The sequence below is a fragment of the Mangifera indica genome, chromosome 1 (genome assembly GCF_011075055.1).
Source record: "Mangifera indica cultivar Alphonso chromosome 1, CATAS_Mindica_2.1, whole genome shotgun sequence".
NCBI classification, from domain to species: domain Eukaryota; kingdom Viridiplantae; phylum Streptophyta; class Magnoliopsida; order Sapindales; family Anacardiaceae; genus Mangifera; species Mangifera indica.
Window position 1 is genome coordinate 14928135 of NC_058137.1, and position 14825 is coordinate 14942959.

The window sequence follows — 14825 nt, forward strand, 5'->3', positions numbered from 1 at the left end:
GATTCATCAATATCTCAGCAAAATGAACACCTCAGTGACATTGTGAATCTGTACCGTCCTTTTTAGACATTATGATGAGATCCTTTTATATCACTATTTTCTTGGGAAGCTGTTAAACTTTACTTGATGGTGTGCAATTAAGATTTGTTCATCTTTTAACTTGGTGATCAATTTGTCCTAATAATATGTACGCTAGGTGGTTACCGATACGAAGAAGAAAGTAACAGCATCAAAGACTCTGTATTTTTCCCACAAGGAGGCAATGCAATGCAATGCAATGTGTTATCCGCATGCACAAAACAAAAACTCAAATGCCTGTTTTGATGAAAGTTCAACTCTGGCTTCTTGTAATGCACAATCTATTGATGATGTAGGTGGCAATGGTTTGAGCTACCTTGTACTAGTTCCTATTAATAAAATAAACTAATTTTCTAAAATTATGGCCTGGAAACAGGAACTGCTCACCCCTAGCTAACTTGTATGTTCCTATCATCAAATTGAATATTTATCACACGTTTATATGTACAATTTACTAACTTAACAATTTAACATTCTGATTTATTTTTTTGGGTTAATATTAAGGAACAAAAATTCTCTCAGTCATTCTTCTAGGCAATAACAATTCGGTCTTCACCACAAATAAATCTCCAAGAACCCATAAACAAAGAAATAGAACCAACTCTTAAACTTACAAATAAAACATGATAATGACTCTTTATTCTGCAGTTGAATCTAGAAAATAAATTTTACTGCTACCATGCCCTTAAGGAAATGTTATGCTTTCAGAGTTGAAGCTGCAGCTAAGAACTGCTTCCCTATTAGCTCAGCACATCCTTGCCTTCAACTCTTTAGCTGCTGCTTTTGTTTTTGTCTTACATGGATGCTGTGGAGCCAATGATGCATCCATTCCTGTAGATAATCTTGGTTTTGGAGGCCTTCCTCGCTGTCTACGCTTTGGCTGCTCCTCATTGTGATTCTGATGACCTATGACCAATGATCCAACCAAATTGGCATCCTCATTCATCTTCAATTTAGGAGGTCTCCCTCTGCCTCGAGACTTTTGCTGCTCATTTCCTTGCTTCTGAAGCTTTACGGGATATAGTTCTCTGGTTTTCTGCTTAATTGCAGTCTGGGAACGACCCTGGCCTTGAGGAGAAAATTGTCTCTGCTGCAGCTGATCGTTTGCCTGCTGAACAGAAGCGATAGTTGAAGAGATTGACTTTTGCTTCAACTTTTTCAGCGAACCAAGGGTCGAATCATGATTAGACTCAATAGTCATAAGAACTGGGTCACGTTCGGATGGCGTTGGTCCTGTCTGCTGATGTTGCTTCTGCAACCGTTTTACAACTAAAGTATCTGCGGCTAGTTGAGAATTTGATGGCATTTGCTGCTGTGGTTGAAATTGCTTCTCCACTGCTGTTATTTCATGCTCTGAAAGATTTTCCTCAATTGAATTTTCTGGTGGATGCTAGTGTCCAATCATCAATATCACAGTTAGTAACTACGGTGTTAAATACATCTTTGCTAATAAGCACTATATTAGAAGCTAACGCTATTTCTACCTTATATTCAAGTCCTTCAACCTCATTACCATAAGTAGTTTGCTGCTGATGCTCCAAGCTAAGTTCCTGTAATACATTAAGAGAATTTGTAACAAGTTGAGATTCGGGTAGCTTTTCTGGGCTACCACGTCTTGATTTGTGAAGCTGCTCAACAAACTTTACCATATAAGATTCTCCTATTTTTGGCATGAATGCTTTGGCATCTCCGCTAAACTTCTTGTATAATTCGGTAGTAAAGGAATTGTCTTCTGGCACTGTTTTTGTCCTTTTATTAGCCATGTGTTTGTTTTCATTCTTGCGACATGATGAATCAAAAGGTACATCCAAAGCAGTTGTGGTCAATATAGGTTGAGATTTAGGTGCATTTTTTTGAGTTACGTTTATTTGTTTGTTTTGCTTGTAAAACAGCTCCTCTAAAGTTGTTATTTCAACTTCTGGCATTCTTTTGTGAGTAGGAAGTTCAGTTACATCCTCTGAAGCTGGAGTTGCTTTTGGCTGGTGTTCTGAAACCTTCAATTTAGAAAAAGCCTCCAGCTGCTGCTCCTCTTGTGGTTGTCCCTTGCAAGGTTTCAAGTGCAGCACATGCTCCTCTAGCAACTCCGTTTTAGGATATGATTCATTATTCTGTGACACTTTCAGTTTTAAAGAATCCATCAGCTTCCCTCTTACCTTGTTAGTCTTCTTCAACAATTGATGCAGCTCTGTCTATTAATTCAGATAAATAAATAACCATAACATGTTCATCAAGTTCAATAAAATTAACACATACAGTTACCCATTTTAGAGACTCACCTTTGATAAATGTAATGAACTTAAAAGGCTCACGTTTTGACTAGTGGCATCATTTTGACCGCTCATACTGGCATGCTCTTCCTTCTCTTTCTTGAGAAATTGCACAAACATATTGCTATTTATTTAACCAGGAAAGAAAAGAAAAACCCATCAGAACAACAATGAAAATAAAGAAAAAAACAAGTGCAATTAGGATTCATACTAGTATAAAAAGGAAACACCTAAGATCAATGATCTGGCAACAAACTTCCGATTGTAGCCTCTTCTCCTCTTCAGTCACTTTAAATTGTTGCTGTGGATTAAATAGTTCCACCATTCCTTCAATTTGTATTTCTGGTAACTGGACTTGCTCTTCGCTAGCTTCACCTTTTTTATCTTGTATTTTATTTTTCTTTTCAAGCTTCTCATTTTTCTGTTCTTCATGACACTGTTCTTCCAATTTTCCTTTATATAGTTCCTTAAAATGCTCTGCTTCAGCCACTCCAGTATAATTTTCAGCCTGATTCTTTCCTTCAGCTTGGTTGTTCTTTTCTACCAATACTTCACTTGTTTTGCCCAGCACTTGAATTTGCAGTAAATCCATTTCTCTTTGCAGTTTTTTCTGCCGCTCTTGCTTTTGATTATGTTCTTCATTCCCTTCATTGCATTGTTCAGCTTCAACTTGTTCTTCATTCACTTTAGATTGTATTTCTTTGAACTCCCTATGTTCTTCAATCAATTCAGCAGACCCTTCATTTTCTGGTTTTCCAGATGGTCCAATATATCCTTCTGCTGGCACTTGAATTTGTTGTTCCTCCATCACTTCTTTATCCTGTTCTTTCTGTTCTACTTCAGCTACTCCATTATGATTTTCAGCATGATTATTATCTGCAGCGTTATTATTCTCATCTACAAACACTTCACTTGTTTCTCCTATGACTTCAATTTGCGGTAAATCCGTCTCTTTTTGCTGTTGTTTCTGCTGGTCCTGCTTTGGTTTATGTTCTTCATTTCCTTCAGTGTATTGTTTAGCCTCAACTTGATTTTCATTCACTTTAAATTGTATTTCTTCCATCTCATTGGGTTTTTCAATTAATTCAGCATATCCTTCGTTTTCTTGTTCTCCAGTTGGTCCAATATGTTCTTCTGCTGGCTTTTGTTCTTCAAGTTCTTTACCTATTGTCCCATTTACTTGAGTCTTCTCCCGACTTTCTTCAAATTTTTTCTGTTTCCGTGATTTAACTCTTTTGACCTTATGCTGCCTGCCATTTTGCCTGCCCTTCTGACACCTCCTTCTCAAATGTTTCTGTTCCTTCTTCAACATATAACTAAAATCAGAACTCTCATTTGTAAGTATATAAGAGTTTACAGAGGTACAATAAATGTCTCCTTTCTTCACAAGCTTCTGTAGGTGATGACTCAATAGGCTTGCATGTGAAAAGGGCAGATCTTCATACTCTCTCTTGATAAACTTTGATATTGTTTCCTCACTTGAACCACCCAACTTATTCAGCTCTCTGATTGCCCTTTGTATCATCTATGTAAAACACAACACAAAATATGGACCACAAATCTGTTTAACCCAACATAAAACAGGGAAAAGTATAATCATGAAAACATTCCAAAAAGTCTAAAATAAGAAGATGGAACAAGTACAGAAGCATATGGAGGATGATCAGGGGTGTGCATGAGCTTGCTGAACTGTCTTTCAATTTCCCTCTTGTGGACGCGCAAGGATGGAAAAGAACTTTCAAGTAGTATCATTAGATTCTCAAATTTCAATATCTGCACATTGTAATAATTTCTGTCTTCAACATGAAATAGAACAATCTTCTTAACCAAACTTAAGGAGTTACCAATGCAATGGCCAAAGACTGAACTGTATAATATCTAATTGTCATAAATGCATATACTAGAGTCCTGTTACATTCTTGTAGAGCAGGATACTAAATGAGAGAATTAGATAAAACTAGAATTAGCAGATCTAACTGTTAGCAACCCATGATACACACAAAAAGTTCAGACATGGTAATGACAGAATAGAAATAACTAATGAGCAATTTAGTTTACTAAAGTTTAATTGTTTGTCATAATCCATTTCTGATAGCCACTTGATCACCAAGTAAATGTTTACTAAAATTGGCTCATGACAAAGGAGCAATTTATAGGAATGCATGCCTACAACTTCTCCAATACAGAGCTCTTTTTTTGTCTGAATTCCTCAACAAATCAACAAACTCATCAAACACATCCCAAAGTTGAAAATGAACCATGAGCTAAAAACCAATGATAACTGCGAGAACAAACCAAATAACACGAAATTGGAAAAAATAAAAGAATTAATTAAAATCCGATAAAATTTGCTTCAAATCCACTGAATCTTTTCTTTTTGGACAAAACAGGTACACAAACATTTTTGAAACTCAGTAGCTGAATATCAGAAATACATGACTGGAATTTAGGAATGTGTATCACATTGTAATTGGAGCATATCAAAAACATTTTTATTCAAATAATTTGCAAATTACCCAAAATGCTGCAGTGACTGTCCACATGTAAGACACAATGATTAGACAACTAAATTAAGAGACGTTTTAGAAATCCACTACATATCTACTCTACCAGTTGGATACGTTACTCAGCGAGGATCCAGAATTTCAGAGAAAAAAAAAAATAGTTAAAATAAAATGCATTGATGACATTTATCACAAATTTACGTTATCTGAAATTTTTAAAATTCTTTCAAAAATTAGTCTTTTCCTTATTAAATAAAGGCCCTGTAACACCATTCATTCAAATTATGTGATACATCATTCATTGAAAAATTCAGTAAATTATCAACATTAAAAGAAATACTACAATCTCACAACATTAAAAAAATTTTAATAAAAATAATATTGACTTGAGCATACATCACCTGTCATCGTTTTTAAATTTCCACACTAATCATTCATTATCCATCTCATTGCAAATAAAAACAAAGATAAAAAACTTTGGATAAATTAAATAAAAAAATCATTAAAGATCATAAATATGAAGTTCAGAAGACAAACATGTGAATCGTCATTCTCAGTTTCCATCGCCTCGCCTTTTCCACTGCTTCTCAATGACTCCTAAAAAAATTCTGAAAACAATAACGGTTAACTACAATGTAACCGAAAAAGCTGGAATAATAATTGAAGAAAAAGAATAATGTTAACTTGTGCTCCAAGAAAAGCATGAAAATTGAATCATAAAGATTTCTTACAATACTTATCTTAAAAAAAATGCTTTTCAAAAAGCATTTAACCTAAGAAGTATGTACACCAAACCCTAACAAATTAACAAGGAAACTTTTCCAAGTACTGAAAAAATTTTCAGTGATTCTGGCAGAGTCAACTCAGCCAATTATCAACAACTTAAATCAGTTCATTCGTACAAAATTCCAACATTTTCTCAGCAAACAAACATGAACGACCTAATTTTATTGTCGAAGAGAGGCGAGATTCGAGAAATTAAAAATAAAAGAGCGAAAATGAACTTACTGATCGAATTTGAGAAAAAGCCCTAATTTCATAATCGAGGATCAATAAATCTACAACCACATTTTTGAAGCTGAAATCAAAATAAAATGTTGATTTCTTATGTGGTTTATTTGAATGATTACTTCGCTCTCCACGGTAGCATTTTTTTTATTAATTTTCTTTTATAAATTTTATGTTGGAAAAGTAATTAAATAATCTAATTTTATAGATGATAAATTTCTTTAATAACAACTACCCATTTTCAATACGATCTATTAATTTGATATGATACGAAATATAAAGGGTTAGAGTTAAGTTTTTTGATATGATTTAAAATTAAATCAAATAGTATTAAGATTTATACGAAAGTAATTTGATACGATCCAAATTGACACGAATATTTTAAAAAAATATTACTTTAATAAATTACATATATTTGTATTTTTATATAATTATAATTCTTCCTATTATAGTTTATTTTTATTTAAATATTTTATTTTATTATTAAGTAATAAAAATTTGATTTGATTACTCTGATTATATATGTGTTTTTTAAAAATCTTACTCATATTATAACTATATGTTTTATTTTTATAGTATGGAATTGAAATTTTTACAAATTACATATGTGTTTTTTAAAAATCTTACTGATATTATAACTATATGTTGTATTTTTATAGTATGAAATTGAAATTTTTATAAATTACATATAATTGTATCTTTGTTTAATTATAATTACTCATATTATTTTTATTTTTATTTAAATATTTTATTTTATTATTAAATAGTAAGAGTTTGATTTGGTTAGTTAGATTATTCACGTGTTATAAAATTCTTAGTATGTAAATTTTTAGAGAATTTGTCAGTAAGATAAAATGTTTATTGTATGTTTTATTAATAATAGGTTGATGTAATTTAGTGAAGAAAATAAAATGATAAAAATATTTTGAAAAGTAAAAACAATAGATAATTTCAGAGTAGATTTGGTTGGGTCAAGTCAACTTAAATATTATAGAGTCGGGTTAAGATTAAAAAGTTTTGACATAATTTTAATTAGGATTCGGTTAGAGTTAAAAGTTGTTGATATGAAATTGCAACTAACATAACACCGATATGAACATGATCCAATTACATATACTATCATATCTAACTTTAGTCAATACTTTTTGCATTATATGGATGCAATAAAGAAAATGAATTTTTCAAAATTGTCCAAATTTATAAAAATAGTTTGATCATTGTTGATTCTATTAAAAGCATCAACCTCTTGCTCTGAAATCTTTGATTTTTCTTCAAATTCTCAATAAAATTTGTCTCAGAAATGAGTTACAACATTAGTATTAATTGATTCATTTGATTTTTTAACATTTCTAGTGATTATTTGCATTTTTATTAAGAATGTATAATTTTTGTAATCAATATCGTGTATTTGAGTTTGAAATTGGTTTTCAATTTATGTGAATTGCTTATTAGTTAGACCAGAGTATGATTTATATGTAAAAACTATTTACTTTGTCTAAAAATGATAAATTTTCTACCAATAAAAAGTTTTGGGTTTAAGATTAAATTGTCAAATTTTGATTAATATATCAGATGTATAAAAATTTGGATATAGTTAATCTATTGATTTATCTGTTGAGCAAAACCATATATTTTGTCAAAAATAAGATGATTTTCAAAACCCAATAAGGGGCTGTTTGGTTTCAGAAATTTAAAGATTATCTAAGTAATTTGTCTTTTATTATTTATATTACCTTATTTGATTTGTTGGTAATAAGAGATTACGATGATCTTCTATTACCAATACTGACGTAACATGTAATATATGTGATAATCTGATTACCACATTCACCTTAGATATTAAAAAATTACCAAGGTGATCTTGATTTTATTATAATTATATTATTATTTATTAAGTTTTTTAGATAAAAATAAATTTATTTTTAATTAATATAAGAAATAATATAAAAATATTTAAAAAAATTATATTCAAGGACATTTAAGTAAAAATAATTTACTAGTATTTTTTTCTTATCTTTAACCAAACACAATAATTTTTATGCCCACAAAATTTTATCATACACAGTAATCATTTATAGCTACTAATCTTTAAATAATCTATCTTTAAAGTAATCTTTCTATTTTGGTAATAAAATATTTACCAAAACCAAACACTCCCTAAGCGTGATCGATGACTATTAATAATTGCTTAGTTACTGTTCATGAAATTTGGGAGGCCATCTAATAGAAGAGGTGCCTATATAGGAAAATTGGTATTTGCCACACGCCTAATGATTGTCATTGTTTAATGAAATTAGGTGACAAAATGATAGTTGGGGTGCCTACTTGGGTGTTGATGGGTGGTTGCCATCCACCTAGTTATTCTTTAGGCCAAAGGACTATTTCTCACCCAAGTTTAAGTGTGTTCTCAAGATCACACTCGTAAAGTTTGAAAATCTAAAAATCTCACTCATCCATTATAACTCTCAATTAGGATTAAAGGTAAAACTGTCATTTAACAAAAAACTAAAGTTTTATTTGTTTACCCCTCTCAGCTTGAAAACTCATAATTCTCCCCCACTTGAAGTTTGAAAAATCAAAATTTTTCTCTAGGGTTTGCAAACCGTCATCGGAGACAGCGAACTGCACTGTCTCCAATAGTGTTGACTCTCCCTCTCAGCTTAACTCTCCTTACCGATCACTTTCTAACCACTGGCGAATCTTATTTCCTCTGATAAAGATAAAATCATTTTTGTCAGATTTATCTTCATCTTGGATGAAGACGGTTTGAGACCTTCGACAGTCATTTTCATCCGAGACTAAGACAATCCGATGAAGTTGATTTCATCTTCGTTAGAGGAAATAGGCTTCGCTGGTGGCTAGTAAGTGATCGGGAGGGAGAGCTAAATCAAGAGGGAGAGCCAATGCCATTGGAGACAACAAAGTTCATCATCTCTGATGACAGTTTGCAAACCCTAGAGAGGAAATTTTGATTTTTCAAATTTTAGGTGGGGGAAATTGTGAGTTTTCAAGAAAAGGGGGGTAAAAGAATAAAACTTTAGATTTTAAAATTTTTTTATTAAATAACGGTTTTACCCCTAACTATAATTGAGATTTTTAACGGATGGGTAGGACTTTTGGGTTTTCAGATCTCACGAATATAACTTTGAGAATACATCTGAACTTGGGGGGAAATAGTCCTGTGGCCTATTATTTATCATTGAACAAAAAAAGGGCAAGTAGGTAGGTTGGCCACCAATCTAAAGACAAATGGATATTTGCTAGGGCATGCTACCAAATGGTAAGATGATATTTTCTATTTAATCTGTTTTACAATTTTTTTTATTTTAATTGACTTTAATTTCTTATGATTTATTTGTTTTATTTTTCTTATACTAAAATGAAGTTCATTTAATTTTTTTCAAAAATTCAATTTAAGAGAGATATGGGGAAAGGGTTCATATATTTATCTAATTTTGAGGAAAGTTTTTATAAATTTAATGAAGTGCATCATTTGCAAGAAAATGATGAAGAAAATGTGGCTAAAACAACACGCATATAACATATATGCAAGGACCAATGCAATACAAAACATGAAGAAGGATTTAGTGATTATACCTACTCTAAACTTGAAGATTTGATGTGGATGATGGAGATAAGTCTCACACTTGTCAAGCCTCTAAAGAAAGTCCACCAAACCAATCTAGGACCACCTTGGCTGAATGTAGAGAGAAAAAGGAGAGAAAAGTTTTGTGAGATAAATGATTTTAGTTTCAATGAACTTCTTATGCACCAAATGAGCTAAAATCTTCATTTATATAATGATGACTTAGCAAATATCTAATTGTTGCATACCCTTATAAATTCTCAATTCAAACAATGACCATGCAGGTATATCATACATATACATTAGCGTTTTTAAATTTATCTCACAAACATCTTAACTCTAAAAGTGTTACTTTTGCACCCATATAATACCCCCCTTCAGAAGTATTGCCCTCTGAAGGAAAACATCACTAAATTATCTATTTTGAGCATTTATTTAAGTTAAAATAAGTAATAAATTTATTAAATAGTTGAATAAAATTTCATTTATTAAAACTTACAAAATTAATAAAATACCCTTGACTTAAAAATAATTGGAAGCATCAAAAGGTGTGCAAACATGAAAACATACTATGTGTACTATGAAACATCTATGAAAATTTGAACAAAATAAAAATTAAAAAGACTGAACTGCCTTCGATGCTCTATACCTACGGACTGCCACTCGTCTTGTAGCCATCACGATCACCTATACCTGTATAAATAAAAATAGGGAAATGAGTGGTGAAACACTCAATATGTAGGAGATTAAATTGATAACTTATACTAAAATCCCCAAAATACCCTTAAACTTAACTTATACTAACTCTATTATTTGGAGTTGGCATTAACTCCTTTATGGATGATGACGGGTCCTATGTACTATCTCTATACTTATACTGTATTCTAGGGATTGCCTAGGTTGTATGTTGTAACTCTTGAATTGAATTACATCCCTTTTAATCACTAAGGAACCACTCCTTTAAATTCTTATCTGGTGTGACCATACTAAACTCGATGAAAGCATCTAAATATGAAAATTATAACTGAACCTATGTACTGGGCTGATTGCTTTAGATCAAATATGAGGATTTAACACCTTGTTCATGTGAGTTATCTTTTTGTTTCACTACACTAATTACATCTTAATTAGGCCTTATTGCGAGCATATATGCTATTATAGGTTTGATATACTATTACGAATAATGTTTTGACTATATACTCACAATGCCCCCTTGTAACAATCCTATGATGTCTAGCATGCATGCATCTCAAGCCTTAGCTAACTTTGGCTCACTCTTGCTTCCACCTAATAACTGTATCATGTACTTTTTATAGCTTAACTCTTAGCTATGTAAAGTACTACTGCATACTCGAGGTCTCTGTATTGTTACTCGAGATGACCCTTAACTCTCTGGCTTAGTTTCTTTATTCTTTTCTTTCTCTTACCCTAAATACAAGGACGTGTACCTTTAGATACATGAGGGTGTTTCTTTTTAATTTACTCACACAAGGCCACCTCCCTATGGCTTCTCCTTGTGTGCCCTTATTCATTGACACATAGACGTGTATCTAGACTAATATAGGCATGTGCCCCTTCAAATATTTATATAACCTTACTTTTTTATTCTCTTCTCAATTGTATTACTTTTTAAGGGTATTTTGGTCATTCTACCCCACACAGAGGAAGCCTATATGTCTTAATTGACCACTAACCGGTCAACAGTATCCAATGCTCATCGAAACATTAGGAAAGCTTGACTTGAATTCTGGGACTCGCAGACACGGACATATGTCTTATACCACACAATCATGTGACGAACCCAAAAATCGGACCTTGATCATTCTCTATGCTAGTTCTTGTGAATCTTACTCAAACTTTCTTAGATTTAGCACAAGACAACTCTTCTACCAATAGCATATCTTCGCTATGGTCACTAATATCATGCTTTAATAATCATTAATGAAAACTCATCTAACCTATAGACAAACTCATAAGCAATGACATGTCTAGGTTTATCATATCATTACTCTTTCTCTAATGTAAACATAGTATAATCCCATCTCAATTGCAATTAACAGGTATGGATATTAACTAAACATTCACTGTCATCATCATATATCAAAATCAATATAATCATTCATGCATAATAATCACTAACATCAATGAATAAATAATGGCATGGGTTGATCAATAACTTTCTTAACTTAAAATCACATCTAATCTGATTCCTTCTCATCCATACAATCTCGACAGAGCAAAACTCCTTAAATCATACTTTAACGCATAACAACAGGAATGGAAATATCCTACTTACCCTAACTCTGCAAAATATTGAGCATTCAAGCAAGTGTTTTTTCCTCTTCTTTTCTCATCACCATGTCACCAAAAACAGACCACTAAAGGTACTAATGAAAGTCAGATAATCAGGCTCAAGTCTTTCTCTCTCTCCTTTAGGGTTTATGCGTTTAGGGATTATAAAATTGTAATACAAAAAATGTAGCGATGTGCCATATATAATTGAAAACGCATTACATACACAAAAGCTTGTGTCACTTAAATTTTAATTTCATGCTGATTCATCTTTTCCGATTGATGTGGCATGACATAAAGTTATGGCCTTACTATACACAACCATGTGTTACCTATAACCCATATTTTGACTTTCAAAATCATGCTAACTCATGTAAAAGACTATCTTACCCTTGAGATGTACCAATAGGTGTTACAACGCATATAACACTTTATAAGACATTAATTTTATTAACCTTTAGAAGGTGCTAGTTAACCTTGGATAATCAATCCTCACTTTTCGAAATGCTTGGTTTATTGGTGTAACCTTTTAAGTTCATTATAGGGTAGTCGTGACTTTTTTTCGGACAATCCAAAAAATATATCCGAAAACTCAATGACTATGATAAATATCTAGTAATGTGTTATATAGCCTGTAAACTATGATAAAGAAACACTCCATTGAATTTATTTCCCAATGGTGCATCCATGTAGGTAATACCTTTCCATTGTTCAATCCTGATTGAGTTCAGACTCATGGCTTATTAAGACTTTAATCTCGATACTCTATGAATCGTCGATTGATATATATGAAACGTGTCATTATGAACATCCTTCATATGACTAATATTACTCTCTGGCTAGAGATTTTGGTTTTCAATATTTATTGATATTCATTCAAGACCTCGAAACCAAATTATTCTTAAGTCAATAGATACTCTAAATCTAGTAACTTCAAGTCAATGGATCCCACTTTGATTATCATTTGTTTTCACATATAAACAATGTATGACTAACATGGCCTTTTGTACTAAACATGACTAGCCTTGTATTTATACACCATATGAACCATACGCATTCATATTAGATCTGACCGTGATATCTCAAGTCTAAGGATTACTTCTTACAGTTGTAGAATCATAAGATTAGTTATTGACTACGATTCAATTGTAGGGAACTTACGACCTTCAAGTAGTGGAATAACTATAAAAAAATTTAATTAATAAGCAAAGAAACCTTAAAAACCCTTTTTAGATCGTCCTTGTAGGATAATTAATTTTCAAACGTATTATTTATACTTATAGGGTGTTTATAGAATATACTTGTGTAGAGATAGTTCTTCTGACTTCTATTGATTGAGATAGATTATGAAGTCGCTCTTGGAACCTATTGTAGGTCTAAATCTTGGTATCCATATAGAGTACAAACTAGATTAGAGGTTGAAACCATGCTTAAAGGTTGCTAGAAATTTTAGGATGGTATTTATGGTTTATGAAACTCACGGGAAGGAATAAAGATTCATACATGTGGCTAGGTACTTTAATGCACATAATATGTGCTTGACTCTTTCTTCTGTGAGAAGAAAATTTCTTTCTTGAAAAGAAAATGTATATAAGAGGTGTTTAGTTTGGATAATGCTTATTACTAAACTTGAATATACATTATTTAAAAGATTACTAGGTATAAATGATTACTATGTTTGATAAAATTTAATAGATATAAATAATTATTTTATTTAGTTAGAGGTAATAAAAAGATACTAATATATTATTTTACTTAAATGTCTTTAGGTATGATTCTAAAATATTTTTTATATTACTTGTTATATAATTGAAAATGAGGTTATTTTTATTCTAAAAAATTAGTAAACAAAAATATAATTATAATAAAAGTCAAGATTACCTTAGTAATCTTTTAATAGCAAAAGTGAAGATGGTAATCATATTACTATCTACATTATCTGTTATATCACCATTGGTTATAAAAGATTATTATAATATTTTATTACTGACAAACAAAACAAAAGAATGTAAGTAATAAACGATAAATTGCTGAGACAATATTTGTTTACTAAGAACCAAATGACTCATAATTAACAAATCTTTTATTAATTATTAATATAAAATTAAATTTACAAATATCAAATTCGATTAGCTCTAGGGCATTTACTTTAATAGACAAATCCTCAGTTGATCTATTATAGCCTTCGTACAGATCTTGATATAGCCAACCACCACTTTTTTGGTAATCCTTTAATCAAACTACATTAGGCTAGTGTCAAACCATATCGATTCTTATACAAGACAGTCTGGTGACTTCAAGTCTAGGGATCACATGTAACTCTATTCACTAGAAGGATATATTCTATAGACACTAGAACAACTGTCTATATGAAATCTTCTTAGTAGGTCATTCTAGTGAACATGTCTACAATATGTATCCATGTGTTGTATCAAGTTGTCAACAAACAACTTTAACATTTTAAAACTATCATCATCTTTCAATGAGGTCGTTCAATACTATGATAACTCTATCACTATTACCCATGCCTTTAGTCATGATAATATTAGAGTTATGAATGTTTTAAGAACAACCACCTAATGTGTAAATTGGGTTCTCACAATCAAGTACCGAGCACTAATCCCCTTGTCATGGTTCAACTATTCTTAGACATTTGTTTAAACATATATCAATATACTTTATAGGCAAAGAATACCATAGTAAAATACAAATATGACCTTTATTAATAAACTTGAATCATTATGGGAATTGGCTTTAGGGTACCAACCCTAAGAATCTTCTACTTGCATTATGGCTAATCATCAATGCAAACAACATCAGATGATCATTGTGCCCATCATTGCTTCCACTGCAACAGACCATTCATTGATACAATTTGTTCATTCAATTTTCAAAGGGTATCTAACCTTTCTTATTGTTAATCATTATTGACAAGGTAAAATCATCAAAGTGTGCTATTACACTATGTAGTGAGATCATGACTCTATAAAACATCTGTTTAATATTAATAGTGATAGGGGACCAAGAAATTCCATTTGTGGAAGGAAAACAAGGTTGAAACATAGAGAGAAAAGATGTCAAAAGATGATT

At 31.4% G+C, this 14825-nt stretch overlaps 1 protein-coding gene across 1 annotated transcript; it reads right to left on the reverse strand.

Annotated features, from left to right (window-relative positions):
* Positions 1 to 577: 577 nt before the first annotated feature.
* Positions 578 to 6014, reverse strand: LOC123222609 (cytadherence high molecular weight protein 2). The gene is made up of 8 exons (XM_044645468.1): positions 5858 to 6014; positions 5387 to 5457; positions 3990 to 4118; positions 2576 to 3870; positions 2355 to 2469; positions 1725 to 2267; positions 1563 to 1628; positions 578 to 1468 (listed from the first exon to the last, which is right to left on the reverse strand). Exons 2-8 carry the CDS (start codon positions 5411 to 5413, stop codon positions 824 to 826), a joined length of 2820 nt encoding a protein of 939 aa, XP_044501403.1. The 5' UTR covers positions 5414 to 5457; positions 5858 to 6014; the 3' UTR covers positions 578 to 823.
* Positions 6015 to 14825: the final 8811 nt, after the last annotated feature.